Source organism: Benincasa hispida, chromosome 1, assembly GCF_027475165.1.
Source record: "Benincasa hispida cultivar pf3 chromosome 1, pf3_genome.v1.1, whole genome shotgun sequence".
In the NCBI taxonomy this organism is placed as follows: domain Eukaryota; kingdom Viridiplantae; phylum Streptophyta; class Magnoliopsida; order Cucurbitales; family Cucurbitaceae; genus Benincasa; species Benincasa hispida.
This window is the reverse complement of record NC_143478.1, coordinates 16,956,616-16,984,533: the sequence shown is the minus strand read 5'-3', so window position 1 is coordinate 16,984,533 and position 27,918 is coordinate 16,956,616. Positions and strand designations below refer to the sequence as shown.

The window sequence follows — 27,918 nt, the reverse complement described above, 5'->3', positions numbered from 1 at the left end:
ATGTATTTTTCAAATAGTAACTTTAAACTCAATACTGACACTTCCTCTATATTATTTTTGTAAAATACCTCAATTGATATTAGAAGTTAAACATAGTTTGTCAAAATGAGATTTTTTATTTTTTTTAAATAACATAATATTGATATATAATAATGATGAGGTCTATGATTTAAATCCCGTTCAAAAAAGAAAGAAAGAAAAATGTTAAACATAGTTTAGATGTAGTCGAGAATACATGTGTACCTCACTCGAAGGTTTCTTCCAATCCGATCTTAATTGGAAAAAGAAAAAAAAAAACCCTTGATATTAAATTTATGGAGCGAAAAAAAAAAACAAAAATTAAAAATTTTAAAACGGAAGCAGCAGCGGAAGAAGAAGAAGAACCGCAGTGATTTTCGTTCTTCAGAAACTCTCACATCGAAAGGGAAAACCAGGGAGAGATTCTAATGGAAGCTCCTTCAGTTCAGCTTCCTTTCTTCTTTCTCGTTCTTTTACTCTCAATATCATCACCCATTTTCATACAAAACTCTCTAGCTGATGGTGTCACTCCCGACGAAGCCAAACAACTCAAAGATGAGGTATTAATTCTTTTCTCTTTCTCTTCCCATTCAATTGTGTTGCAGAACCCACTAAGGACTCAAATCGATTAATCCTTCCTCAATTTCGTTGCCGTCTAAAGCCATAGCTATTCTCAATTTTTTATTGCGTAAGCTCGTCGGGCGGCCTACATTGCTGGTTATTGAAATGGTGAACTTTTCTTTTGCAAATTGAATCCGTTTTTCCTGATTAGTAACGGAATGTTCTCTGAAACAGAAAATCTTTCTTATAATAAATCTCTAAATTTTTGTTTAACTTGCCAGTACTTTTTCTTAACAACGGTGATCTTGATTGAGTTTGTATGTTTACACATTCTTGTTAAACTGGCATTGAAAGACGGAAATTCTTCTTAAAACTTAGTTTACAATGATACCATAACATTACCTAGAGCTTCACGGTCTTCATGAAGGAGGATAGGAATAAGGGATTTGGAATTAATGTTTTCATGTTATTATTGATAACTTATAAATGTTGTCTGCTTTTGTTTCGTTTGTTTATGATCTGTCCCTATTGAGCTACTGTTCATTTATTTTCTGATTGTTTTAAGAAAGATATAATCGCCATGTAGGTTCGTGAAATGTTTTATCATGCTTTCAATGGATACATGAAGCATGCTTTTCCCCTCGATGAATTAAGACCTCTATCGTGTGAAGGAGAAGATTCACTTGGTGGTTATGCCTTGACTTTGGTAAGCTAATTTCTTCTGTTTAATATTATACATAATATTATACATCCAGTTAACTAGCTGATTGAGAGTTATCGTATAGGGATCTTGATGATTGTTGCTATGTTGTTTCCCCCCCATTTTGTTGCCACAGATTGATTCATTGGATACACTGGCTTTGCTTGGTGATCGGGAACAATTTGCTGCATCTGTTGAATGGATTGGTAAAAATCTTCGGTTCGATATAGTGAGTAATATACATTTTTGTGGGGGTTGCTGTCTAGATTAATTATTTAGGGATAAAATTTGTATTGAATTATTTTTGACAGGATCATAATCTGGTTAAGGATTTTTTATCCTATTAGGGTACAAATTTCTCTTCCTTTCACCTTCTGCTGTGTGATGAATTTACATATTGAGCAACTTCTTCAGCACGTGGTTTTATAAAACCAAGCTATTTTGGTCCTCGAGTCTTAGTCTATGACCTCTATTTTAGGTGTTTGAAGTAGTTTTTTCTTGGGTGTTTGATTTTTCATTATAATTTCCTGACTATACCATATTAGTAACAGATAGCTACCCATGTCAAAATCCTGGTTTTTCCAACTTAAAACAGGAAATTATTGCTTCCATTTCCGAATGAGTGTGATGGTTTGCTTTGCCAAGAGATTCTCCCTGGAGCTATAATAACCAGAACATTGGGGAGAGATGCAATGGCTGGTGACTTAGAGAAATATCACTAAAAGAAGTCCTTGTAAACTGGGGATCCCTTTTTATTTAACGTCACATTGGTGAAAGACTTTGCTTCTAGAAAGAGAGTTGGAGGATAACCAGCCACTGCAAATTGGCACTTTTTTATTTACTGGCAACTTTCACTATCATGTTATGATTTATGAATACAATAGCATTGGTTACTTAATAGTTGCTCAGAGATGGGGTATTATGCCATGTATGTGTAAATTTTCATGTGTTACTCAAATTAGGATTGTTTCAGTTCTGTACCATTGTTAATCTGAATTTATTATATTTCAACTAGAATCTTTCTGTTGTAATTACAGAATAAAACAGTATCTGTCTTTGAGACAACCATTCGAGTTCTCGGAGGTTTACTTTCAGCTCACCTTATTGCAAATGACCACACTACGGTATTGATTTTTTTTTTTTTCCATCTGTGTTATCTTGCAATTGCAATATTTCAAATTATGATGGCACCGCAAAATCAATGTTCTATAGTTAGTCATGTAGAAACTTGTTTTCATGAATACTGCACCTATAGTTGTGAAATATCATTAAACAATTATTTCTGATGTCTCAACAAAGTTGAATACTTGGATTGAGAAGTGGCAAACATTTTGATAAAGGGAAAGCACAGAATGAGGGCATGCATATGAACTGTTTTCTTTTCAATGATGGAGGGGTTTGTAAAGGTTAAGGTTATTCTGTAACTGGAAAATGATTACTCACCAGTCTGTGGTTTTCAAATGAAGAGCATATCCATTTGTCTTAAAGAACGAGTCATCCATGAAAACAGATTTGGATACTTGGAGTAAACAACTTTTAATAAACAGTTACACGAACGTCCCCCAGGGATGGCCTTGTTGCCTAGGGCTCATGGTCTCCGAGTAATAGTGTTAATAAAGAATCCTTGTTGTCTCCAAAGTCTAAGCTTTAGGGTGGATGCAGACTTTTTAAATTTTAAATAAACATATTTTCACTCAAATCTTATTCTAAAAAACAGAATATGTTTTTGAAAATAGCTTCTAGCAAGTAACAACCATAAGGTTGGGATTTTTTTAAAGATGAGATACAGTCTGTAGCTAAATTTGTACATGCCACTCTTGCTGAAGTCAATTCTACTTGACGTCCGTTTGTTAGGTTAACTAATTGGATAACGATGAATTTGAATATTTCACACCACTTTGAAGTTCTATTTCAAGTCAATTTTTTCCCATCATGCTGTGATAGTGTATTCTCAAAAATGGTATGCCTCATCGTGCAATATTCATTTAAAGATCAACCTATTAGATGTCCACTTCTGGTATTTTTTTGTAGCTATAGCTAGTTTATCCATTGTTACCATGTGTGTAGTACATTATACCTATGTTTCTTGGGTAGTTGTTCAGTTCTTAAATATGAGTATCGGATTGACTCCCTCCCTCCCTATAGGGCATGAAACTTGCATCCTATGAGAATCAACTGCTTGACTTGGCAGAAGATCTGGCTCGAAGATTACTGCCTGCATTTGACACTCCTACAGGTTTTGTTACTGAATGATTTCTGTCTTTGTATAGTTATGCTCACATGAAGAGAGCATCTTTTTGCAAATTTTCCATACTGAATTTTGATAACTTTTTCTCCCATTTTCCTTGTAACAAGATGATTTCATTGAAGAGGAAGAAGTTACCCATATGATTACAGGATATCCGACCTAACTCAATTGCCTATATCTATGTATATTGGATCTTCATTTTGGATGCCATTTCTACCTTAGCGCATGCTTTTCAGTTTTATTTTCTGAGACTCAATTGTCCTGCTTAAGTTGGTTATGATCATTTTTGGCACCAGCATTTCTATCTTAGTGCATGCTTCAGTTTTATTTTCTGAGGCTCAACTGCCCTTACCTAGGCTTAAGTTTATTATTAGTTTATTGAAACTAAGAAGCAAAGCAGATTTTCCAAGCCATTACTTTCATGAAACTAAGCTGGAAAGCTCTTTAATGGATGCCATAGACAAAGTTTGTATGCCGTTGGTGGCTATTCAGTGACAGTCTATTTCATCATATTATGCAGGAATTCCATTTGGATCAGTTAACCTACTGTATGGAGTTGATGAACATGAAAGCAAGGTAACGCTTTTCAGTCTTTTTCTATACATGTGATGTCTAATGATCAACTAGAAGAGCAGGCTACCCATTTAGGTTTTGATAAAGAAATCACATAGCTAGAAGATGGTTTCTTCTGCGTTCTGCCTTACTGAACACATTAGGACTTTCAGAAATAGATTACCAAATATGACATGCAGTTACCTTGTATAAATTCCAAGGACTATTGCTGTGTATGATATGATAACCATCAATTAATGTAACATAACTAATAATTATTTTTGCAAGCTCAGTTGTGGTTCTAATCCTCATATTTTGTTCTCTCAGATAACATCAACGGCTGGTGGTGGGACCTTAACTTTGGAATTTGGTGTTCTAAGCCGTTTGACGAATGATCCAAGTGAGTGTTATGACCTCAACTTGACGTTCATTTTTGTCTTTACTGATTCCAAAATAACCCAATTTGTGCCTGCATTTCCTCTATTGATACTTCGGTATCTTAATATGACATGGGTTCTTAATGCTCTTAATTCATTATTTTTTGGGATATTTGGAGCTTTTGGTCACTAAGGAAAGGCCTCAATTCGAGGACCACGCATATCCATCATGTTTATGTGAACCTGTCTAGAGTATTATTTCTGATAGTAATATCAGAATGGGTGTAAGAGCACCATGCAATCCACCCAACCAATTCAACAGGGGCAGCCAAAATCGGACTCCCTTTTTTCCCCTGCAAGAGTACACATTTACGATTGGACACTAAACATTGTGTTCAACTGTTCATGACTAATTCAATGAAGGATAGCTATGACTTTGATATTTATTTTGCGACTCACTACAAATTTTTTTTCCCAAGAGAAACCAGTCCAGATAGCCTTAGTAAAATTTGAATCCACTGAACAAGTGAAATGATTTGAATTATTTGTCATACTTTTTCACTATATAGTAAAGTGGATAAGTATCCTTGAACTATACAAAAGCTTTTAACAACACTTCATTTCTTCCTTTCTTACTCTCTCATACTCGTTGCTTTGTCCTTGGTAAGTATCTGTTGACATCTATCATGTATGACATCTTTAGAAAGTTGGTTGACTGCCATTTGATCTCCAAATACTCAGTCCACTTGTTTCATGTGACTTCACACATTTTCATTTGCCATTGGAATGCAGTTTTTGAACGAGTAACAAAGAATGCAGTACGTGGACTATGGGCACGCCGTTCAAAGCTTAATTTAGTTGGTGCACATATTAATGTCTTTACAGGTGAATGGACACAGAAGGTAACATTCAGGCCGATGAAAATCAACAAGACGTATTACATGTTCATTTTGTTAATGCCCTATTGTTGCAAACAACAGGGCTTTATGCAGTTCTCAAAGCTCTTCTCCTGGCATGAACATAAAAAATGATTAGATGGGAGGAAAGTTTATGAAAATGGAAAGATTTATGTCCTGATCTTACTGATGTAGGCTGAAATCTCAATATTTTAGTTATGCACAAGGTTGGAACATAATGCTTGCCTCTTCTTGTATTAGAATCGTGACATTTTTCTCTTTTAGCTAATATATAAGGATGGAGGAGGAACTCCATAATCATATCCCTAATATATTCGTTCGTTGTCTGATAAGGAAACGATGGATGTTGTCTCTCTCTTGTTTTTGATTGGGGAGTTTAACTTTAGGCTTGGAGAAGAGATGTGTGTGTTTGGATCCCTAGCCAGTTGGAGGATTTCTCTTGTAAATCCTTCTTTCATATTTTATTTCACCTTTTTTCTAGTAAAGAGATTGTGTTTGATGTACTTTGGAGGATTAAAATTCCAAAAAAGGTCAAGTTCTTTACCTGGAAAGTTTTACTCAATCGTGTGAACACTATGGATCGACTCTCAAGAAAGATGCCCTTGTTAGTTGGGCCTTTGTGTTATATTCTTTGTTGAAAGGGAGAGAAAGACCTGGATCACCTTTCTTGGAGTTGTGAATTCGCTATATCTATTTGGTTACATTTCTTTCAGGAGTTTGACATCTTGTTTGCTCTCCATAAGTATATTAAGGATATGATCACGAGTTCCTCCTCCATCTGACTTTTTGAGAGAGGTCGTTTTTTTATGGTTTGCTGGAGTGTGTGCGACGCTATGGAACTTGCTCTCCTAAGCTGCTCCCACTCACGTCCTTGTCTCTTTCTTTGAGTACCAATTTTAGTTGTGCTGTTTTCTGGTTGTTGTGTTCATGGCCTGTCCAGACTATAAATCTCATGGATGTAGCATTGATGAAAAATTTATGAGGTGGATTTTTATGAGTAATTAAAAGGGAGTAAGTTTAAGTTCTGAAGCTCGGAAAGTACCAATCTGTTAGTTTGGGTCTTGTTGTAGGCTGAAATTTCAATCTTTTGGTTATGTAGTTCTCTTAGACACCTCTTTCTCTTTTCCTTCAGTATACGGTTTCTAAGAAAAGCTAGCTAAGCTTGCTTATTATTTGTATGGAGAAGTTCTCATAGAGGATCTTACATCTTGAGAAAACTTCCAGACTTGTATATAGGGATTTTCTTGATGCTATTCTTGGAGGAAAGGGTTTGAGAGTGAGATGGAGGATGTGGGACTAGATGATCCCGTCTCTACAAAACATGTTAGGGGTTTCTTGATGCCATTATGAAAGGGCTTCAGAGTGAGATGGAGGAAGAAGAATATAGCCATTCACATGGCGACATAGAATTCTATTACTTCTATATGAGAATATAATAGGTTCTTGAAATGGCATGTGAATCTCAATGCTACGATAGAAGTTAGGTTTTAGGTGTTGTATCTAGAAAGAAACCCTTTTACTTTGGAACATTGGTCTTGGATTGACGAGGAAATTGAGCGGTTCCTTAACTTCAAGATGCTCTTTTGTCTGCAGTTGAACGCTCTTTTAATATTCATATTTCTTGATTCAAGTCCTTCGGTATTTATTTATGGAGGCATATTTCTTCCCTCTTTCTTGTTTCTGTTTTTGGATCTAATAAAAGTGTCATCCTAATAACATTATCTTCATTTCTTGTCTCGCAGGATGCAGGTATAGGTACGAGCATTGATTCCTTCTATGAGTATTTATTGAAGGTTAGTAACTACTTAACGTGGAAATAAACATGCTATAGTTGTGAAACTGGTATGCAATGTTATTATCTCACTGCAAACTTTATTCTGGTCATGCTCAGCAGCTCATGTCATGTTAAGGTTGGAATTGTATCCATGTTGTTCGAGAAACATTGAAGAAGGGATTGATATTGCTCATGATGCTGTAAGACCCCTAGTTAGGAAAATATTAGGATCATTAGTATTGTTATTAGTAGGGGCATATGAGTGAATAGCTAGTAAATTTGTTAGGGCTTTTAGTTATAAATAGAAGGCTGGAAGGGTTGGACCTACGTGAAGGTGTGTTAAGACGGGGAGTGGTGACCCCTAAACGCTTAGCATACGCTCCACATGCTATGCTCGACGACGGTGGCTCCATACCCTGAATGTCAGAGTCCTTCGGAGGTGAGGTGCTCTCACTCAAATAAGGACTTCTGACAAGGGAAATACATTTTAACGAAGGTGTTTTCCCTTCAGGGGAGGTGAACCAAAGGAGAGGCAACCCTTGCCCCTCAGGGTCTGAAAGTGCTCGGTCTCGGTGGGTGTTCATTGGGAGTAATTTAGAAGTTTGTTACAGGGACCCCTGAAAAGGGGGCAATGTCAAAGAAAAGACCTCTAGCGAGGCTTAAAACTCCTTTACCTCCGATTTCAATAGGGGAATACTCAATTCTCGGAATCTCCATTTTCCTATGAGTGAAAGACAACCATTAAATTGGATTTCAGCCTGACAACTAAAGGAACGTTTCTCTCCCAACCCCTCAGAGCCTACTATATTCTATTTCCTAGTGCAGTCTCTTTCGATGGGGAGCAGAGAAAGTTATGTGACTTGGCATCTAGGGTATATGGAATGGATATATGGGTAATGGAAAACCTTGGTATAAGGTTAGGCCAATGCATTAGACTTCTATTAAGGAAAGAGTCGTTCCTTCGCACCCCCACCCTGAGGGTGCTTCACTCCATGAATGTAACTTGATGAAATTACTTAGATGATTAATGAACCTCGATAGACTAATCACTTCTTATTGCTGACTTGCGTACACGGAAACGCTGAGGAGCAAAAGGAGGTGGCACCTCCCCACTATATTCTTTTAGGACTGGTGCAACCTTCGATGAGCGCTATACTTTAATAGTTATAGGATAGAGGTCAAGTAGTAGCATTGGTTCATGCCCACTACCAATCAATCTATCAATCGGAATAAAATAAGGGCCTTGGGAGCAAGGTGTGAAGATTTTAGTAGAATTTCTAATGTGGGAATTTTGGCAGAGAGTATTCCTATCGAAAGAATATGGTATATTTTAACTTCCTTTTATATTGCAATATATATTTCTATCTTTTAGTGTTCTTTGTGCTTTTTGTTGTTCTTGAGTGGTCTTGTTAGGTGGTAACCTAATAGATGCATTTGATTTTAAGTTTTTATCTCTTAGTCTGATATTCCTAGGAATTATTTAAGCAACTTCTCAGCATTCCAAAGATGCTTCCAACAAATATTTGTACACTTTCAATCTAATAATTAATACATGTATCCACTGCTGCTTAGTGAGGATGATGAAAATTTTTGCTTCAATCCTTTGTTTATGCAGTGGCACCATGCCTGAATCAGTTACCTTCTACTTTCATGAGAAGTTTCTGTTGCTTTTGTTTTATCAATCTATTATTTTTCCTTTGCATATCAATTGGTTCCTTTTAAATCGATACCACACGTGGCAGGCTTTAAACTTTAGGCAATTGTAGTTGATGTCTTTTCTTTCTGCAATTACCATTATTGTATTTGATAATCATCCTATGGTATAGTGCCAAATGCTTGATACTGCAAGTATTCAATAATTAGCTCCTCACTTATCCAATCTAATTGTCAATTCATGCATGGCTAATCCTCCCAGTCTAATGCCCCATAATTTTTCCACTGTTAATTTATTTTTGCAATTGTAATACATGCTTTTAGGCTTACCTTTTGTTTGGTGATGAAGAGTACCTATTCATATTTCAAGAAGCATATGGGGCTGCGATGCATTATCTATTCAATGACCCTTGGTAAGGTTATGCATTCTCTGTCTAATTGTGAGGATTGGGAAGATATTTTATTTTCCCTCCTCTCCTATCTTAACTTTAAAATGATCAATGGGTGTGTCTTACATTTAGTACTGAGACTGGTTTTAATCCATATATGTAGGTATGTTGAGGTAAATATGGATTCAGCAGCGCTTGTCTGGCCATTATTCAACAGTTTGCAAGCATTCTGGCCAGGGCTTCAGGTTTTAGTCTCTCTTACATATTTACACCGTTAATTGTTGTTGATCATGTTTTCTGTAGTTATCCAAATTCTAGTTCCACAAAAAAAAAAAAAAAAAAAAAAAAAAAAAAAAAAAAAAAAAAAAAAAAGGAAAAAAGAAAAAAAGAAAAAAAGAAAAAAAGAAAAAAAGAAGAAAAAAAAGAATAAAAAGAAAAAAGAGTTATATAAGTTCTTCTATTGTCTTGAAAGGTTTTGGCAGGGGATATTGACCCTGCAATTCGGACACATGCTGCATTTTTTAGTGTCTGGAAGAGATATGGATTTACACCTGAGGGTTTCAATCTTGCTACACTCAGTGTTCAGGTATCTTAATTCTCAATACTGGACATGAGTCAGCTAATGTGTTTTAATTTCTGCTATCTTCATTATTATTGCGACTGCTTGATTCTCTCTCTTTTTTTTAATTATATTTTCTGAATGATGGAACTTTTATTGAAAAAAAAATGAAAGGAAACAAGGGCATTCAATAGAAAACCCACAAAAGAAAGAGGAGTGTTTGGGGAACTAGAATGTAATCAGGATTACTGGGAATCAGAGGAGTGTTGGAAAGCGTGAGTAATCAAAGACGGAACGAAAATGAGATCGTGAAGTATGAAAACGATGAGAAAGAGGGTTGGATTGAAAACTATTGGAACAGAATGAGTTTTGTATTACAAATCGGACTCAAAACGCTCAATCCAAACATAGATTTTTTTTATTACATTACATTACAATCCCATCCCATTATGGGCCACCAAACACACCCCAGAAGGACAAAGGCTCCAAAGATGAACATCCTTGCTTCCCAGACCACAACATAAATCCCCTCTGTGAGAGAAGAGCGATAACATCCAAGTTTCCCTACCAGACAAGGAACATCAAGACCCAGCATAGGCGGCAAAAAAAGGTTTGAAAGGACACAACTCATTTGCCACCAAGTGGTTTCTCCTTGATGAAAAAAGATACAAAGGAGGGAAGCAAGCCTAGATGGGTCTATCTACTAATCACCTATCCTTCTTGGAAAAACTATTCCTCCCGCCATCCACCGAACACTGGACAAATTGAGAAAAGAACCAGCTATACCTTTCCAAAGGGTTCTGGAAGTGCCTATATCCTTCCTCCAATCCATTCGAAAGGGAGAGGCCCATATTTACTCCTTATAAACTTCCACCAAATGGAGTTAAACTCAAAGATGGAAACGCCAGAACCATTGAGTAATTTTTATTTGTATCCTCCCTCTTCCTGTTCATGATATTCTTGCTGCTGATTTTTTAATTTCTTTGGTTAATTAATTTGATAAGAAATGTAGATAGTTACTTCTATTTGTATTTGTACCTTAACTTGGAATCACTTTCAGATGGGAAAGTCATCTACTGAACTAATCTTTTACTCTCACGAATGTTGTCTGGATTGAGTTCACATATGTGAGGACGAACATGTCTTAATTGAGTTTATCCATCAGTATATCCTAGTAAATGTCGCATCCATATCAAATATCTGTACCTTTGCTTCTTGTATCAGCTTCTTAAGCCTGCATCTACCCACCTATTTATGTGCATACATTTGTATATATATGTTTTCCTTGAGCTACTGACAAACATCAGAAACCTATTATCAGAAAAATCTAAGATAACGACTGCAACTAATATTTTACCTTGTCCTGTTCCTGTAGGCTCCTCTAAATACCTGTGTACTTATATTTAATTTCAGTTAAATTACAATTTAATCCCTAAACTCTCAAGTTTCTATATGTACGGTGCCTAAATTTTCAATTTTGTGTCTAACATATTCTTGTCATAATCAAATTCTTTTAAGAATTAATTGATCTATTAGAAATAACTTTGAATTTTGTGTGTAATGGAATCCTAAAATTTCAATTGTGTTTAGTAGATCCATGAATTTTAAAAAATATCAAATAGGTCAAGGATTCATACAATTTAGGGACCTATTAGACACATAATTGAAAGTTTAAAGACTTTTAGATACCTTTTAAAGTTTTGGAACCTGTTGGACATAAAAAGGAAAGTTCATGGACCTATTAGACACTTTTGAAAGTTCAATGACCAAATGGATAGAAACTTAAATTAAATGAACTTGTATTTCAACTTTTAATTTTTTATTTCCTCTGAATGAACTTTTTTCCGATTCATTATGTACCTTGCAGCATGGGCAGAAAAGTTATCCACTACGCCCAGAGTTAATAGAGAGCACTTATTGGCTCTACAAAGCCACCAGAAATTCCAGGTGAGCTAGTGTAAAGCGTCTTGTTATACTTTAGAGTTTAGTATAAGGAGCGTAGGATTTACCTAATGTTCATAAAGTTCTGGCCCTACTAGCCTTCTTTAATATCATCTTTCATTTCTAGCGGGCCGTTAAAATTGATTAATATAATTTCTTTGCTTTTGAAACAAGTATTCAGGCAGAAAATGATTAGTTTTTGATATTGAATGTGAATGCATGAAATCTAGAACATTTACTTTTAGGATATGTCAAGATGTTAATGTGCCTTGTTGTTCTATGGCACCAATTTTTTTTCCTCGATTGGGTGCCTGGGGAGTAAACTGTATTCATGTTGTTCCTGGATTACCCCTTCGAGATGTGTAGAGTAAAATCACTACGATTTGGTTTAGAGCCCAGTCGTTTGTTAAATGGTTATAATATTTTTCTTTACTTGGTGTATATAGTCATTTTATATTCCTAGAAATTGTTCTATGTCTGAAATCTTTCTTAATAGATATCTCGATGCTGGACGGGACATGGTCGCTAGTTTGCAATATGGAGCCCGATGCCCATGTGGATATTGTCTTATATCAGATGTTGAGTTTCACAAGCAAGAAGATCACATGGAAAGCTTCTTTCTTGCTGAAACGGTGAGGAAACTCTTCCCCCATTACCAAATCAAAGAAGGAAAAAGAAACTATTACCTTACATTGTTACTTTTTGGTCCATGTTTGTTGGGTTAGGTAAAATATTTGTGGCTTCTTTTTGACTTGGCTGCGGGACCTGACAACCTTGTGGAAAATGGTCCATACAAGTAAGCTATAGGTTCTTTTCGAGTTTTATGTGTTAATGGAACACCCTTTCTCTACCTCGAGATGCTATATATTTAAAAGCAATTTTGCTTGAATTCCTTTTATAGGTATGTTTTTAGCACAGAGGGCCACTTGTTGCCTGCAACCCCTCAAATATCCCTAGTTAGGGAACATTGCTCTTATCTTGGGGCTTTTTGTAAAAGTAAAATGGAGCCGGAATCTGGTATGATAAATAATGCAACTGATGTCGAAGAAGCTAAACATTCATTCTCCGAGGGAACAACTTCCACAGAAATTCCATCAAGCTCTGCTTTTTCTGAATTGACATCAACAACTGGGTTGATCAGGGTAATAGTTTAAATTGGTTTAAGCTCGATTCATATTGCTCTCTTAATTTACTCATACCACAGCCCTTTTTCTCACTTAGGTAGATTGGGTTAGAATATTTTGAAGAAAACATATTGGCATCTTCTGTGGGATCGATGTGCCATTAACGAATATTTAACAGTTATTAGAGGCGTTTATTGGTTATGTATACTCGATAATGAAAGAGAATTAGTTCAATATGTTTAAGAAATACCGAGAGGGAAGTGGCATCAGAAATTAATGCAATTCAAAATGGCAGTCCATGGCCAAATCGAATTAGGTTGATCTTTTACCAAATGGATTCTTATTTTTATGTCACACAGGGGGTCTGTCCAGGACTGACTCATGGACAGAAGTTTGGTATTACCTATACTGGGTCAACAATGACAGATGACGAGCCCGTTAATGAAAGAGAAACTGTCCAGAAACATTCAACGGTAGTTGAAACCGATCAAAATTCTGGGCATTCGCAATCTGACGAAATAAGCCATGATAATTCTCAAGAGCCTGGAGGGGGCGACACACTGAATGACCTCCATCCCATTTAAAGAAGCCATCTTTTTGATACTTTCAGAATGACTTAAGATCTGATGGCGTCTGCCATCTGCTTCTTCATAGATCCTCCCTGCTAAACTTCTCTGGGTGCATGAAAGATTTTGACTGTTGGTGGAACTTACTACCGCAACCGTGGAGGTTTATTCTGTCATTGATGGGGTGAAACGAGAGCCTGGTAGCCAAAAACCGACACGCAAACAAGTTTTCATTGTTTTCCAGATTAAGGTTGAGTTCGTGCAGATTCTGCTGATTGAGGCTTTTACAAACTTAACATTTTAAACATTTTGGCCATTGTAACATAAAATTACTGCGTTGTAGTATAATTTTTTTTTTTTCCTTTTTAAATTTGATTATAGATTCAGGGGATGATATTTGTTCACATTGTAGTAATCAGAATAATTTTATTTCTTCGTTAACTACTTGAACTGGTAGGAGCCAAAAGTTAACTATTCGATATCTCTCATCGATTGCTTAATTATGCATAGAATTCGTCCAGCTATATTTGTATATACGTATGTATATATATTTCCGTTTGGAGGAGATTTTATTATGAATTAGTGTTATACAATTTAAGAGGCGAATTTCCTATGTATAAAGAATTAAAAATAATGGATTAAGTATGAAAAAGGAAGTAATCTTTCTTTTGAAAACTCGAAAAATAAGTACTTTCAAAACCTTTTTCATTGAATTTATTAATCAGTTTAAGGTATTAGATTTTAACACAATGTGATTTTCAATTTTTATCTTAATATCTTTTAACAAAATTTATTCTGAAAAATGTAAAGAAAAAAGAAAAAAAAAAAGGAAAAAAGAAGATGCAATTAGGTTAAATAATAAATGTCACCAAATTTTGATTGCTTTTTATTCGGTTTGTTACATGATTGGAATATGAATTGTTAAACTATGTAGTATCTGTTGTGACATATTTTATGTTAGAATTGATTTAACACGAAGTGACAAACAAATGGTGGATAGTTGTTTAAAATAAATTAGCAAGTATGACATACCATTTCCTTAATATAACATTTAAATTCTTTTCACACATCTTGTCAATTACTACTCACTTTTTTTCCGTTGTCTAGTTTGTCTATCATATCATCTCAAATTAATCAAAATTTATTCACTAATCAAGTCATGTCATCTTTTAATTAAATTGGGCTAAATTGCAAAAAAATGTTGTTGAAATTATTATTTGCTTAAAAAAATATATCTATTCATTTTTTTCACAAATGACAATATTATCGTTAACTTTTCATAAATGTTTCAAAATTATCATTTAAATAAAAAAAAATCCTCTGCAATGTTAGATAAAAATTGAGATTTGAAAGGGGATGATTCGTTACGGAGTGGTGACGTGCGAGTCCAAATTTTCATTTCTAGTCATTTGCACACCACTTCAGATTCTAATTTTCATCTAACATTCTAACTAAAGTTTGACTATTTTAAAATGTCTATAAAAGGTTAAAAAGTAATATTATAACTTAGAATAGGTTAAACAAATAATCAAATTCAATGGTACTTCTCCTTTTTTTAATTGAACTTTTTAATAATATAACCTATCTATGGAAGTTTTAGAACAAAATATCTAATTTAACTAGAAAAAAAAAATCTGTAATCTTAATACAATGAATGGTGGGAGTCCTTACTTTTTATCATTTCAAAGGACAGAAATTGTTTTATTCTGTTTACCCAAATGAATCTGAACATCTAATTAACTGAACCCAACATTACTTTGAATTAGGATTTTTAATTAATGATGTCGGATTGTGCTCTTGGATTAATTAATTTAATCTACAGACACACAACACATTATTACAATAAAAACCGAACATATTTTTCTAAGATTCCTACATAAAAATAACCTCGTAAATATCATCTTTTATATTAATTAGCTTAGGAATCAGAATCACATTCAGTGCATTCTGCAATTTCAGTAGGAAAAAAAAAGGATAAATTAAAAAATGAATAATTCCATGAAACAAAAAAGTAAAAAGTAGAGAGTGCAATTTAGGTGTGTCTTTTGGTCTCCAAATTCATCACAGGAATATTATATTTGAAAGAGATAAATTTTTTACAAACTTCAAAATATATGCTCGTTGCTCGATAGGATTTGCTGAAAAAATAAATATATTTATTAATAACATACACTTTCAACTTTAGGAATGGCTCAATTTTTGACAATAAATGGTGGGATTTGTTTAGTTCCATATAAAGATTAAAATATTAAGGTAGATATTAATTTGGTATTTTCAATTGTAGAGATATATTGATCAATATATAATACCAATGGATATTTCTATTAATAAATCAATCATATAAAAAAAATTATCCTTATTTTACTTTTAATATCTCATAATGAGAGATAATTGTTTTAATTGACAAAGTTTCTAAAATATTTTCAAATATAACAAAATGTCACTGTCTATCAATCATATACACTTATAGATGTCTATCATTATCTATTATTGATTAAACTAGACACTGATAGATAGTATTATTTTGCTATATTTGTAAATAAGTTGGCTCATGTTCCTATATTTGAAAACAAACCTATTATTAGTGTATATCTTCCTATTGAGATTAATAGATGATATATATATATATATATATATATATTTTTTATGTTTTATGGATATTTATAAAAGCTATTGAAGATATTTACAAATTCTTAATATCATTGTCCAACACTCTAATTTTTGTAGATGTATCAACGAATATATCGATGTAAATACTTTGATGGTTGATTTTAAACTAATATATTATACATAAAAAATGCGATTTTAAAAATGGAGAAATTGTCAGTAGGCAGAGGCCAAAAAGGTTTCTAAAAAGTCTTACTTTCAGTTTTAACAATATGCAATAGAAAATTAATTAAGAATCTAGAGTTCAAATTCTTGTGTCCTACGTTTGAACTTGGGGAAAAAAGAATTGTTTCTTTTTCCTTTTTATTTTTTTAATCTATGATATTAGATTTATGAATGGGTTTTCACTTTGACTTATTTTTAATTTTAATTGAATTTTACGGTTAGACCTGTTCGATAATTATTTAATTTTTAGTTTTTGAATATTATGTATTTATTTTTTCACCATTTCTTTATAAAGATTTACATTTTAATAAGGAATCATTTGAATTCTTAGTCTAATTAAAAAAAATAATTATAACCACTTTTATAAAGAAAAGGTTTTCAAACATTTGCTTTAATGTTGAAAAAACCCCTAAAATTTAGATAATAAAATAAAAATTCAACAAGAAAAATAAAACTTAATATTTTTTAAAATCAAGGTCTAATTCGATAACAATTTTATTTTTTTTAGTTTATAAAGATTAAGCTTATAAACATTAATTTTACCTATAAATTTATATGTATTTGTTATATTTTTTGTTTTTTTTTTATTTAAAAAAAATCTGTCTACTTTAAAAATACATAAAAATAATTTTCAAAAAACTTGTTTTTTTTTAGAATTCGATTAATTAATGAATTTAAATGTTTCTTTAAACAAAATAAAAATTATAATTTAAAAAGTTTGATAAAACGTCTGAATTTTTAAAAGAATATTAGAAATGATTATTACATGCACTTCAATCTTCTAAATATGTGTGAGAATAAGATGATGACAAGACTCCAAACCCAACCACATATTAATTGTAACACCCAAATCTAACTTAAAAGTCAAAGTCCAGAAACAATTTTAAAAAATAAATGCAAAACGCAACACCTTCAAAATTAAGTGAAATATAATAGCTTGAATTCTCACCCTATTATTTATATAATAATAACGGTAATTGATGCACAACATGAATATAAAACTCATTTGATCACGGACAGAATATATAATATCAATTTTGAGATGTAAATTTCGACTCACCTATATCGTAAAAAAGAGAAAAAAACAGAGAGAAAAAAAAAATCTTCTTTGTTATGACAAAACTTAACGATAACTAATATGTACTGCAATTTTTAAAGTTGATGATTTGACTTAAAATTTTTCATTATTTCATCAAATTAAATCCTACACCTATTAAATTAGTGTCCTCAATTAGGTTAAGTGATGTAGCGGGTAAAAAGATATTAGGTTAGATTCACGACCAAACAAGAAAAATTCATCTCTTAGAGTTGAAGAACACTCTCCAAAAACAAAGTTATATATCCAAAATGATGATCAAAAGCTCTAAATTACAATCCTTAGGGGTCGTTTGTTTTGTAAGAATCTAATTTTTTCATGGAGTCGACATCTAGATTACTGCATTTGTTTTGTGGTAATGTAAGAGGTCCAGGCATCTAAAGATTCTCGGATATTTTGAGGGAATCTCGAGAGTTTTATATGCCCTCCTGAAATATGGATTTTAGGATTTCCGTGCTGAGGGTATCATCTTTTTACTTTTTCAATCCTTTTTTTTTTCCCATATATTTATAAGAAGAAAAAGAAGAAGAAGAAGATTAGATAGAGAAGTATGAAGATAAACGAAGAACTTCTTCATCGAATTGTTGAAAATATTCAAATAGTTTATATTTTAGTGGATCTTGTGGGGATTCAAATGTGAAGATAGAGATTAGATGATTCTAGTTTAGGGTTTGGTCTGTTATTTTTTTTGTTTTCCTTTAGTTTTGGACTCAAGTAGTGAGTTTTTTAAATAGGTGTCTAGTTTTAGATTGGGAAAGATTATATGAGTTGTTTGTCTTTTTTATTTTTTTTTTTAAAAATATGCGTAGAAATAGATACGTCAAATCGCGTGTCAGATACGTATTTGGGAAGTATCTAAAAGTATCGATATTTGATACGTGTTTGATACGAATTCTTTACTTCACATGAAGTATCTGTGTTTCATAGCCTATAACTCTCTCCTCATCATACAGTTTCTTTCCTACTTTCTTCTTATAAAAAATTGTGGTTACATAGATAAAGTCTGTTTTTGTGAGGACTTTAAATCTTTATGTTCATGTTAGATTTTTTATTTTTTTTTAATTATTTTTTTATAGGACGGTTGGATGGATTTTAGTTTAGCCTAATTGGGATATTAAATAAGTAAATTTGGACGTTTAGGCCCCATTTAATAACAATTTAAGTCCTGTTTAGTAACTATTTCATTTTTTGTTTTTTGTTTTTGAAAATTAAGTTTATTTATTCTCTCTATTTCTTACAATGATTACATTTTTTCTTTAGTACAATGGTTGAATTCTTAGCTAAATGTAAAAAACAAAAGTAAGTTTTTAAAGACTTTTTTTAGTTTTAAAAAAAATTGGCTTGGTTTTCTAAGCCATCGGTAAAAACTAGATAATAAAAGAACAAATTTGGAGGTAGAACTAGTATCTATACGTTTAATTTTCAAAAACAAAAAATAAAAAACAAAATAGTTACCAAATGAGGCCTTAGTATTTGTTTTTGTTTTTTAAAATTAAGTCTATAGACCTTACTTCTACCTCTAAATTTTTTTTTTTTTTTGTTATCTACTTTTTATCAATAGTTTTAAAAAACCAAGTCAAATTAAAAACTAAGAAAAAAAGCTTTTAAAAATTTGTTTTTGTTTTCGAAATTTGACTAAGTATCCAACTACTATACTTAAGAAAGATGCAAATCGTTATAAAAAATAGGAAGAAATAGGCTTAATCTTAAAAAAAAAAAAAAAAACGAAATAGTTACCAAACGAGATTTTAGTTTACCTAATTATTTACTTCTAGGGTTTGAGTACATTTCTGTATAGCTTTATTTTCTATACATGCCCTATTTATAATGATTTTTGACTTTTCATTTTTTAATTTTTGAAATTTCACCTTATAAACACTAATTCTACGAAAAATTATTCTATTATTTTGTTATTCGTTTTTTATCGACATCACGCAATGTTAATTCAAGTTTTGAAAACTTGGGGGAAAAAAAGAATATTTTTAAAAGTTATTTACTTTTTATGATTGGACTATAAGTTTAAACCTTCCTAAAATTCAAAAACAGAAAACTTACAAAAAAAAAAGAAAAAAGAAAAAAGAAAAAAATCATTACTAAACCTTCTAATGTTATAATTGGTTAATTTTGGGTAATATTTGGTTGGTGAAAATATTGTAATCTAATTATGAAAAAGCATTTGTTCTCTAAGGTTACTCAAACTTATTAAAATTGGTTGCTTTGTCTCTTTTTGGTAATATTTACAGAACTTTGAATTTTAATAACACTATATCTGCCTCTTTTTTTATTTCCTTTTGTGCTTGTATAAAGAAATGAGAGAGAGAGAGAGAGAGAAAAGGAAAAGAAAAGAAAAAGAACTGTTTTAACCTAAACACAATGTGTTGGATGCTTTTTCATTACAATCATTAAATCATGTGTGTGAGCTGTGGCTGTTTTATTGACACCCATTCACTTCAAACCAAAGTTCATCTTTTCTTTTAGCAAACCCTAATTCTTAATAAGAAATATAATTAAGGTAAATATGAGTTATAAGTATTACTCGATATGTCGTTGGTTTTTCGATTTTTTTTTCTTTTGTTTCTTCCAATACGAAAGATTATGAGACAAGTTGACTTTCTAATTTCCCTTCTTGAATTTGTTATGTCATTAATAGTGATTTTTTTTTTTTTTTTTGTTTTTGGTACTCTCTTGAGAGGGCTTTTCTTTGTGTTATGATGAAGTTTCTTTTCAATATATATGTGTGTGTATGGATTTGTATGTATGTAGTGTGTGTGTATATATATATACCATTCAACTTAATAGCTCCATTTTTTTTTTTTTTTTTTGAAATTATGACCAATAGCATATTGAAATATATATTTCACAAATGTCAATTTTTTTTTAAGAAAGAAATTACTTCTAGCTTTGCTCAATATATATCAATAAGATAAATCGTTTTATTCGATATGAATAGAGAAGCTATTACATTGTATTATCTTAAAGATTAAGATTGTTCTTGACATCTGAACAAAGAGAACTCAAGTTGAGTAATTAAAAACATGAGTGATCTTTTTCATACAAAAAAAGTAATTTTAAAAATTTTAAAAATGATTTCAAATTTAAAACATCTCAATAATTATATAATTAAATGAACCAAACGGTACGTAAAATCGTTCGTAGACAAAAAAAATTGACAATTCAAGAACTTATTAGGTTTTTTTTTTATTTTTTTATTTTTATCATGAGTTTATTTAAGGTTTCCACACTAACATGACAAAGCATGCGCATGTTAACAAAGTCTCCCTAACACTCTCCTTCATCCCATGAGACGATTCCTAGCTACTGATACTGACTTACAAAACTTTGTCCGAGGTAGGTGCTTTGTTTGCGAAGCCCCCTTACCTGCCTGCCTGGAACTACTACACTTGCACCATTTTGTCTCTATGGATCGAGGAGAAAGGAGGACTCAATCTTCATTTAGACTGGGCTAAGCCTTCAGGTTATTTAAGTTGTCTTGTCATATCTAAAATGACTTCAAGCATTCAACTTCACAGTCTGTAGCTGCTTGCTCTCATATGCTCTCCCAAATTAAAGAGCTTTAAATATTAGAAGAAAAGCCCCAGTACCTAACAAAATTAATTGAAAACTATCTAGGGTTAATGTCAATCAATAAGTTAAAACTACTGAGTAAGTCAACGGGGAAAGCTTATCCCTCACTCACATTCATCTTAGTTGCACTTGATAACCCAGTTTGGCTTCCTCTTTGACGGTCTCTTTACCTTACCCACGTTATACTCCCACCCTCTAGGACTCACCAACGCTCATAAAAACTCGGGTCGGTTGGTCCTCCATTCATCCAATCAGAGGCGTGGATAATGAGGCTACTTTCACAATTTCTTCCATCTGTCATGATGGGGTAAAGTATAGAAGCTTATTAGACACAAAATTAAAAGTTTAAAAGTATTTTAAATACAAATTCCTTAAAAGCTATCAAGATTAGACTTGTAATCTAGTCTTTTGTTGTTGCTTGTGATGGTAAGCACCTTTCTCTAAAAAAATGGTGAGCATGCTTATTGACAAATTTTAATAATGTTTGTAAACAATTTTAAAATCATAAACACAAATTAAAAAAATGGGATTGCTATCAAGGAGAATACTACCGAGGTGTCAACTTAAGTGCACTCTATCATCCAACTCTCCTTTAGTCTCTTGTTTTAAAAAAAATCATAAACAAAATTTTAAAAGATAAATTGTTTATTAAACGATAGTCTAGAAGACTTGTTTGTTTTATCTAAATTTAACTAGATCTTTTTTCAAAAAATAAAAAAAATAAAAAAATAAAAAATAAAAATAAAATCATTATATTACCATTTTAGTTTTTTAAAAGATAAAAACAAATATATTGTTGTGAAATTGAGGAGCACAACGTAGTACGACGAATACGAAGAAAATATAATATAATAGTATATAAATATAATAATAAATAAAATAACCAAAATTATGAAAAAGTCAAGAATATGAAAATTTAGTGAAAATTTGAAGTGGATTTCTCACTAATGTGTGTGATGTTAAGATCATCAAATGCCATTATTTATAGGCAAAGTAGGATGTGGTCTTATATGGACACTAAACATGCATAACTACAAGGCACATGAACAACATGAAGATTGACACATAACTTTTACGACACTAAACAATGAGTATATATTTATTTTTATAATATTTATAATATATATAAATTTATTGTATTAAAGTTTTTTCTTAACGAAAAAGAAATAAGAATGGTAATGAGACAAAGGTAAGTGAAAATTTCAAGTGCACCACACAAAAGAAATTAGCCGACGTGTCAATTATTAATCCAATTTAATAAATTAAGTCCACTTAGTAGTTTATAGTGTGGTGCATAAATTATTTTCAAGCAAACACATGTGAAGATTCTTTTATTCTTTTCCTTTTCTATTTAATAATTCTCAATTAAGCTTATAAATTTACATATTAAAAACAATTGACTTCTATTCAAAATTTTCAGCTCAAACATAGTCTTCAATTAAGAACAAAAAAATTTGTGATAAGAAAATAGAAATTAATTAATGACGGAAAGAAACTACAAGACAACTAACCACATAAAAGACGAAAAAGTTGCACTAAAAATGAAAAAAAAAAGTGAAAAAGTGAAAAAGTTTTTGTCAAAAAAAAAAAAAAAAACCTTGAATCTTATGCGCTTTGCTTAGGCAAAGAGATCTTCATTCTTTCCCAAATTTCATGGCTCAAACTTAATTAGTGGAGAATCTTTGTTTAGACGAAAAATGGGAGAGTGAATGGAAAAAAAAGTCACTTTGAATTAAATGAGATTGAAAATGAGGTATATTCTTTATCTTTGTTTAGTGTTCTTCGTTTTATTTATTTTTGTCATTATGAATAAATCATTATATAGATTGAAAATGAGGTATATTCTTTATCTTTGTTTAGTGTTCTTCGTTTTATTTATTTTTGTCATTATTAAATCATTATATATAAACAAAGATATGTATATGCAAATTTACCTATTCATAAATAGAAGTTAAAATTGGTTGATCATAGGTAAGAGATTATAGAGTTTGTAATGATTCAAACATGTTTACCTATGATGAACAGTTTAAACTTTTATTTATGGATAGTTAAATAACTTGAGATGAAGTTTTATTTTGTTTCATTAAAAAATTTAAAATATTTTTAACAAAGAATTAACCCTTTAAATGAAGGTTTAGTAAGAGGTAAGAAAAAATTAATTATTTTTTCAAAAAATCATTTCATTGGGATTTTTTTCTTCTAAAAAGAAAATTGAACGGAATCAATTATCAATTTCCTTAAGAAATCTTGCTCTTATCCCTACAAAATTAAATGAAAATTTCATAAAGATAGTTCTGGGAAGTCATCTCATCCCATCCCTATCCGTGGATATTTCTATTTGAATATTAGCACATATCTAAAAGCGGATTAATGGACTATGAATTTGAATTTTCAAAATTGACTCAAGTGGTAAGATCAAGATTTTAACTATTGAAGGATGGAATAAAAGAGAGAGATTGCATTGGTTGATTTAGATACCAAAAAAATCATATCATATATAATCAACAAAATTTAATGAACATATATAATTAATATAATTTTTGCATCCAATTACATAAATATGAATAACAATAATAATACTAATCAAAACAAATCATTTATCTGCTCCCTGCAGATAATGATATATAATTGGGATTAAAATTCCCACCATGAGACACTCCCGATTAACTTCTTCAAAGATGATCAAACTTCATGAAGAATCATATCATCAAATGATTCCCTCAAAAAAACACCCAATTTTCTCTGCAAATCCCAACTGCCTTTTCTGATCTTTTTCTGTTTGTTTGGTTGCATAGAAAAAAGAAAAATTCCATCTTTGAAGAAGAAATATCCTTCCCCACAAAAAAAAAAAGATATTAAAATCTTAATAATAAACAATCCTACAATTCTTTTCTTCTTAGCTTGTTCTTCTTCCATCGAGAACCCAAGCCCCAATTTTCCTTCTTTGAATCCTTCCATTCTTTTGATTTTTTTTTTCTTTTTTTAATTTCTTCTTCATGCAACACATCCTAATCCCTTTGCTTCGGACCCTTTCATGATTCTCAAACGTTTGCACGACGACATAAACATTCTGTAAATAAAAAACCCATATAAAATGTCAGATCAATTTCAAACAAAATTAAAATTTTTAAGCAATTTTCCAATAATTTTGAAAAGTAATAATAATAAATAAGAACTTACTCCCATGGAACGTCTCCGACCAGCATCCAATCACCATCTTTATCTTCATAAGTTGGAACATATTCAGATCCTTTATACCCTTCTCTCTCCGAGTATTCACCTAAAGAAATAAAAAAAATATATATATATATATATGTTATTACTTAATTATCTCAATGAAAATTTGATAAAAAAAAAAAAAAAAGATTAAAGGTTTATGTTGGAAAATTAATTTAAAATATGATTCATACCTACGGTGAATTTGAACATGTCTTCTAAAGTTTGGAGGAGTTCAGGGTATCCTTTGTATAAACTGACATCAATTTTTCTCAAGTAAGGAGCTCCATCCATGCTTACTTTCACATAATTTCCACTACTCTCCGGCGCCGCCGTTACCGCCGCCGTCTTCTTCCCTTGAAGAATGTTCCTTCTGAATGACTGAACCGGTGGCCATCCCACAATTTGAGCCCTAGAATTACATGCCCAAAAGGATAAAATTAATAACCAATAATCTAATTAATTATTATTAATAATTAAAAGTAAATAAAAAGAATGTAATATTTATTAAAACATACTTGGAGGGAGGTGGGGTTTCAAGAGTGGAATCAGAGGAAACGGTAATATTTGATCCAGATGAGCTCTGGTTGGATTCTGGTAATAATAATGATCTTTTGTTGTTGTTGGTGATGCTTCTGAGAGATTGAGGTTGTTCTTGTGATTTACTGTCGTCGACGCCGGGTGGTCCAAGGCGGAGCTCCGTCGCATCGAGGTTTAACCCAGTTTCAAACGCCATTGGTTCCAAATTTTGAGTTAAAGTTAGAGTTTTTTTCTTCCTTTCTTTCTTTCAAAGGAATGGAATGAGATTTGGTGGAAGGGGAGGTGGGGAGTGGTTGTATTTTTATAGACAAGGCATAAAAGCAAAAGGGTATTTTATTTATAGAAAAAATAATTAATAAAATAGAAGTTTTTGGGTTTGAATTGAGGACAAAGGTAAAGGAAGCTGTCGGTAGCAACGGCAGCAACTTTGAGGCAAAGTGTCTGTGAAGAGAGGGGACAAGAGTGGGACACAAGGAAATTGGGGAAGTGAAAATGGAGGGTTCAGATTTGTTTAGCTGGATGAGTGAGGAGAGATCTGGAGCGTTGGATTGTAGGGCATCCCCACGTGAATGGGGTCCACATGCACTTCCATGTGGGACACCAACCCCTTTCCTACTGCCTACCATTAAACCAATTACTCTCTCTCTTTTTTCCTAATTTAATTCACGTTTAAGGTGTCGCTTTTATTGGAAAACTACACTATTCTTTACATTTATCATTCTTTTTCTTAATTCAAACAATATTATTTATGTATCTAAAGTTACTTTTGGTCTTTGGAATTTGGTTCCTTCCTTCTTCTTTACTTCATTACTAATTTTTATTTATTAATATTTCTTTTTACCAAAAGGGTTAGTTTAAGATATAATTCTCAATATGATCACTTTATCCTTATAAATTGATCTAGAGAAATATTATTATTTCGAATTTTGAGAAATCTTGGAGGAAAGTTTTTAGGTGGGAAGGGAGAATTTTAGTGAATAATATAGCACTATTGATAAGGGGGTGGACATGGAAAATCTCTCACTAAATCACGTATCTAATTGAGTCATGACATGATAGGAGAAATTCAATTTGAATTCGGTATTTGGTGGCTTACGAATAATTTAAACATATTTTATCTTCATTCACATGCTTCCTAAGAAAGCTCCCATAAGATCATCCAATCTAGAATTATCCAAACTAAACATGCTTAATTTTAGAAATTTTATGATTTTACCATGAAAAATGATAGTACAACTTATTGGTATAAGTAGTAGATGTCAAGTCTTTTACCCATACTTAGATTATCTTTCTTATTTGAATGTGATTTTAGTTCATTTATTTATCCATCTTAAACTTGAGTGTTACAAATATTAGTATACGATAGCAATTTATCACGATTTATCATTGATATTTTACTATATTGGTTCATTTTCCTTTATATTGGTTCACGATTTATCATTGGTTCATTTATTTATCCATCTATATATTGGTTCATTTTCTTTTATTTAAAAACTGCATTTTTTAAATGATAATTTTTAAAAGAATGTTGATATAGATGGAGGCCACTAATATAGTGTAGTAGTGTGTAAAATTAAAATTGAATAGTGGATCATATGAAATAAAGTAATATTTGATTAGACAAAAGGACGTGAAAGAAAACACATGAGTATGAGGAATGATCCATGAAGCATCACGAACAGAGAAAGAGAGGATAATTAGAGCGAAACTTCTCATTCTGAATGAACAAAAATCTCAATAAATTTTTTGGATATTATTTATGGAATTCATAGGAAGAAAATAATTTTTTTTAAAAAAAAAACAAAAATAAAAATAGAGGTTGAGGTTTGACGAGTTGTCTGGTAATTACATTAAATGTTTTGCATGTGGTAGGGGAAAGGAAAAAGGCTGTCTTAATCTCATTTTCCCTAATGGGCCGACATGCCGCGACCTCCTATTGCCCCTTTTTCACTTCTTACTATTTCCTAATTCCTTTTTAGTTTATACTAAAACTTGATGAACTATATATATATTATATATATATTCATTAAGAAAAACAAATTAGTTTTTTGTTTTGATCAATAATTTGACTATAAATAACTAAAATTTTGCTGGGTCCTTAAAATATTGATTACTAAAAAAAATTAGGGTTTGAATAAGAGTATTTATTGAAGAAACAAAAAAAAAAAAGATGATTAAATAAGTCCTCAACAAATTAAAATGAAGTATTATAAATTAAAGGTGATATAGATGCTAATCCAACTACTAATCCTAGAAGGCCATTATTGTTTTTCAATTATTTTTTTAAAAATGCTGTGCAATCCAAATAGACATAAAGAATCTAATTGAAAGAGATTGGGTACAAAATGGAATTTGATTATTATGATATTGAAGTTAGATTGGAGTTTACACCTACTGTTGGCCTCATCATTGTTCATGATCAATATAATTTTAAGCTTATATAATTAAAAAAAAAAAATACACAGTTTAATTACTTTTCAAATACTGTTATACATTAAAGGAGGAAAAAAAAAGGTTAATTTTTTTTATAATATTATTTGTTCCTTTTTCTTTTAGATGAACCTTTTTTTTTAACCCTTTAATTTCCTTCTTTTTCTCTTTGCTTTAAAAAAGGGGAAACAAAGGGAATGAAAAGACACAGCTTTATTACAAATGGAATTGGGGCAGGTTTTTGCCATTAATAAATCAAACAAACTTATTTACAAATCTCTAAGCTGTTTCACCATTGTTGGGTAAGGGCAGATCTGTCATTAGTTTCTTTGAGAGACTTGAGAAAAGGAGAAAAGAAAAAGAAAGAAAAATTTTGTGGCAAAGCAAGAATGAAGAGCAACCATCAAATTTAATTTTATACCTTTACACCTGTGTGGAAGCTGAGCCAAAAGCTTGGCACTTCCTCAAAACAGAAGATCCTAATTATGAATTAGATTTTGGTCAATTTTTGAAGGTTGGAATTGATTTGACTTGTCATTATTTAGGGTTTGCTAGTTAGGTTTGGGCAGACTTTCCTTGATCCATCACTTTGGATGTACTCAAATTTATGTACCTAGTGATCCATAATTTTGATATTTCACATCTTATAATAGGTTGAGATTATTTCATAAATATAATATCTTCCTAGGTTTATGAATCTTGAATTGAATGGTTTGAAATGTTTGAGGAAGCTTTCAATGGTGTAACTGCAAATAATATTTTGTCTATAATCTATATTTTTTAGAGATATTTTATGTTTCTTGTGTACAATATAAGAATTTTGGAATAATTTTGAAGGAG

General features: G+C 31.6%; 2 protein-coding genes across 2 annotated transcripts; one reads left to right on the top strand and one right to left on the bottom strand.

Annotated features, from left to right (window-relative positions):
* Positions 1–203: 203 nt before the first annotated feature.
* LOC120069425 (Glycosyl hydrolase family 47 protein) lies at positions 204–13,853 on the top strand. Its single transcript, XM_039021165.2, has 17 exons — positions 204–578; positions 1,166–1,285; positions 1,416–1,508; positions 2,317–2,403; positions 3,425–3,515; positions 4,048–4,103; positions 4,407–4,479; positions 5,249–5,358; positions 7,116–7,166; positions 9,125–9,213; positions 9,353–9,434; positions 9,662–9,775; positions 11,616–11,695; positions 12,186–12,321; positions 12,415–12,485; positions 12,591–12,831; positions 13,173–13,853. The coding sequence occupies exons 1-17, from the start codon at positions 447–449 to the stop codon at positions 13,395–13,397; spliced, it is 1,851 nt and encodes a 616-aa protein (XP_038877093.2). The 5' UTR covers positions 204–446; the 3' UTR covers positions 13,398–13,853.
* Positions 13,854–23,361: 9,508 nt separating this feature from the next.
* On the bottom strand, positions 23,362–25,001 carry LOC120069420 (auxin-responsive protein IAA4-like). Its single transcript, XM_039021159.2, has 4 exons — positions 24,627–25,001; positions 24,303–24,520; positions 24,073–24,172; positions 23,362–23,962 (listed from the first exon to the last, which is right to left on the bottom strand). Exons 1-4 carry the CDS (start codon positions 24,842–24,844, stop codon positions 23,887–23,889), a joined length of 612 nt encoding a protein of 203 aa, XP_038877087.1. The 5' UTR covers positions 24,845–25,001; the 3' UTR covers positions 23,362–23,886.
* Positions 25,002–27,918: the final 2,917 nt, after the last annotated feature.

Coding starts and splice junctions, on each gene's coding strand:
- LOC120069420 (XM_039021159.2), bottom strand. CDS start 24,844: ATGGCGTTTGAAACTGGGTTAAACCTCGATGCGACGGAGCTCCGCCTT. Junction 24,173..24,302: donor CATGTTCAAATTCACCGTAG/GTATGAATCATA, acceptor TTATTTCTTTAG/GTGAATACTCGGAGAGAGAA. Junction 23,963..24,072: donor GTCGGAGACGTTCCATGGGA/GTAAGTTCTTAT, acceptor TTTTATTTACAG/AATGTTTATGTCGTCGTGCA.
- LOC120069425 (XM_039021165.2), top strand. CDS start 447: ATGGAAGCTCCTTCAGTTCAGCTTCCTTTCTTCTTTCTCGTTCTTTTA. Junction 3,516..4,047: donor TGCATTTGACACTCCTACAG/GTTTTGTTACTG, acceptor CATATTATGCAG/GAATTCCATTTGGATCAGTT. Junction 12,486..12,590: donor GTGGAAAATGGTCCATACAA/GTAAGCTATAGG, acceptor TTCCTTTTATAG/GTATGTTTTTAGCACAGAGG.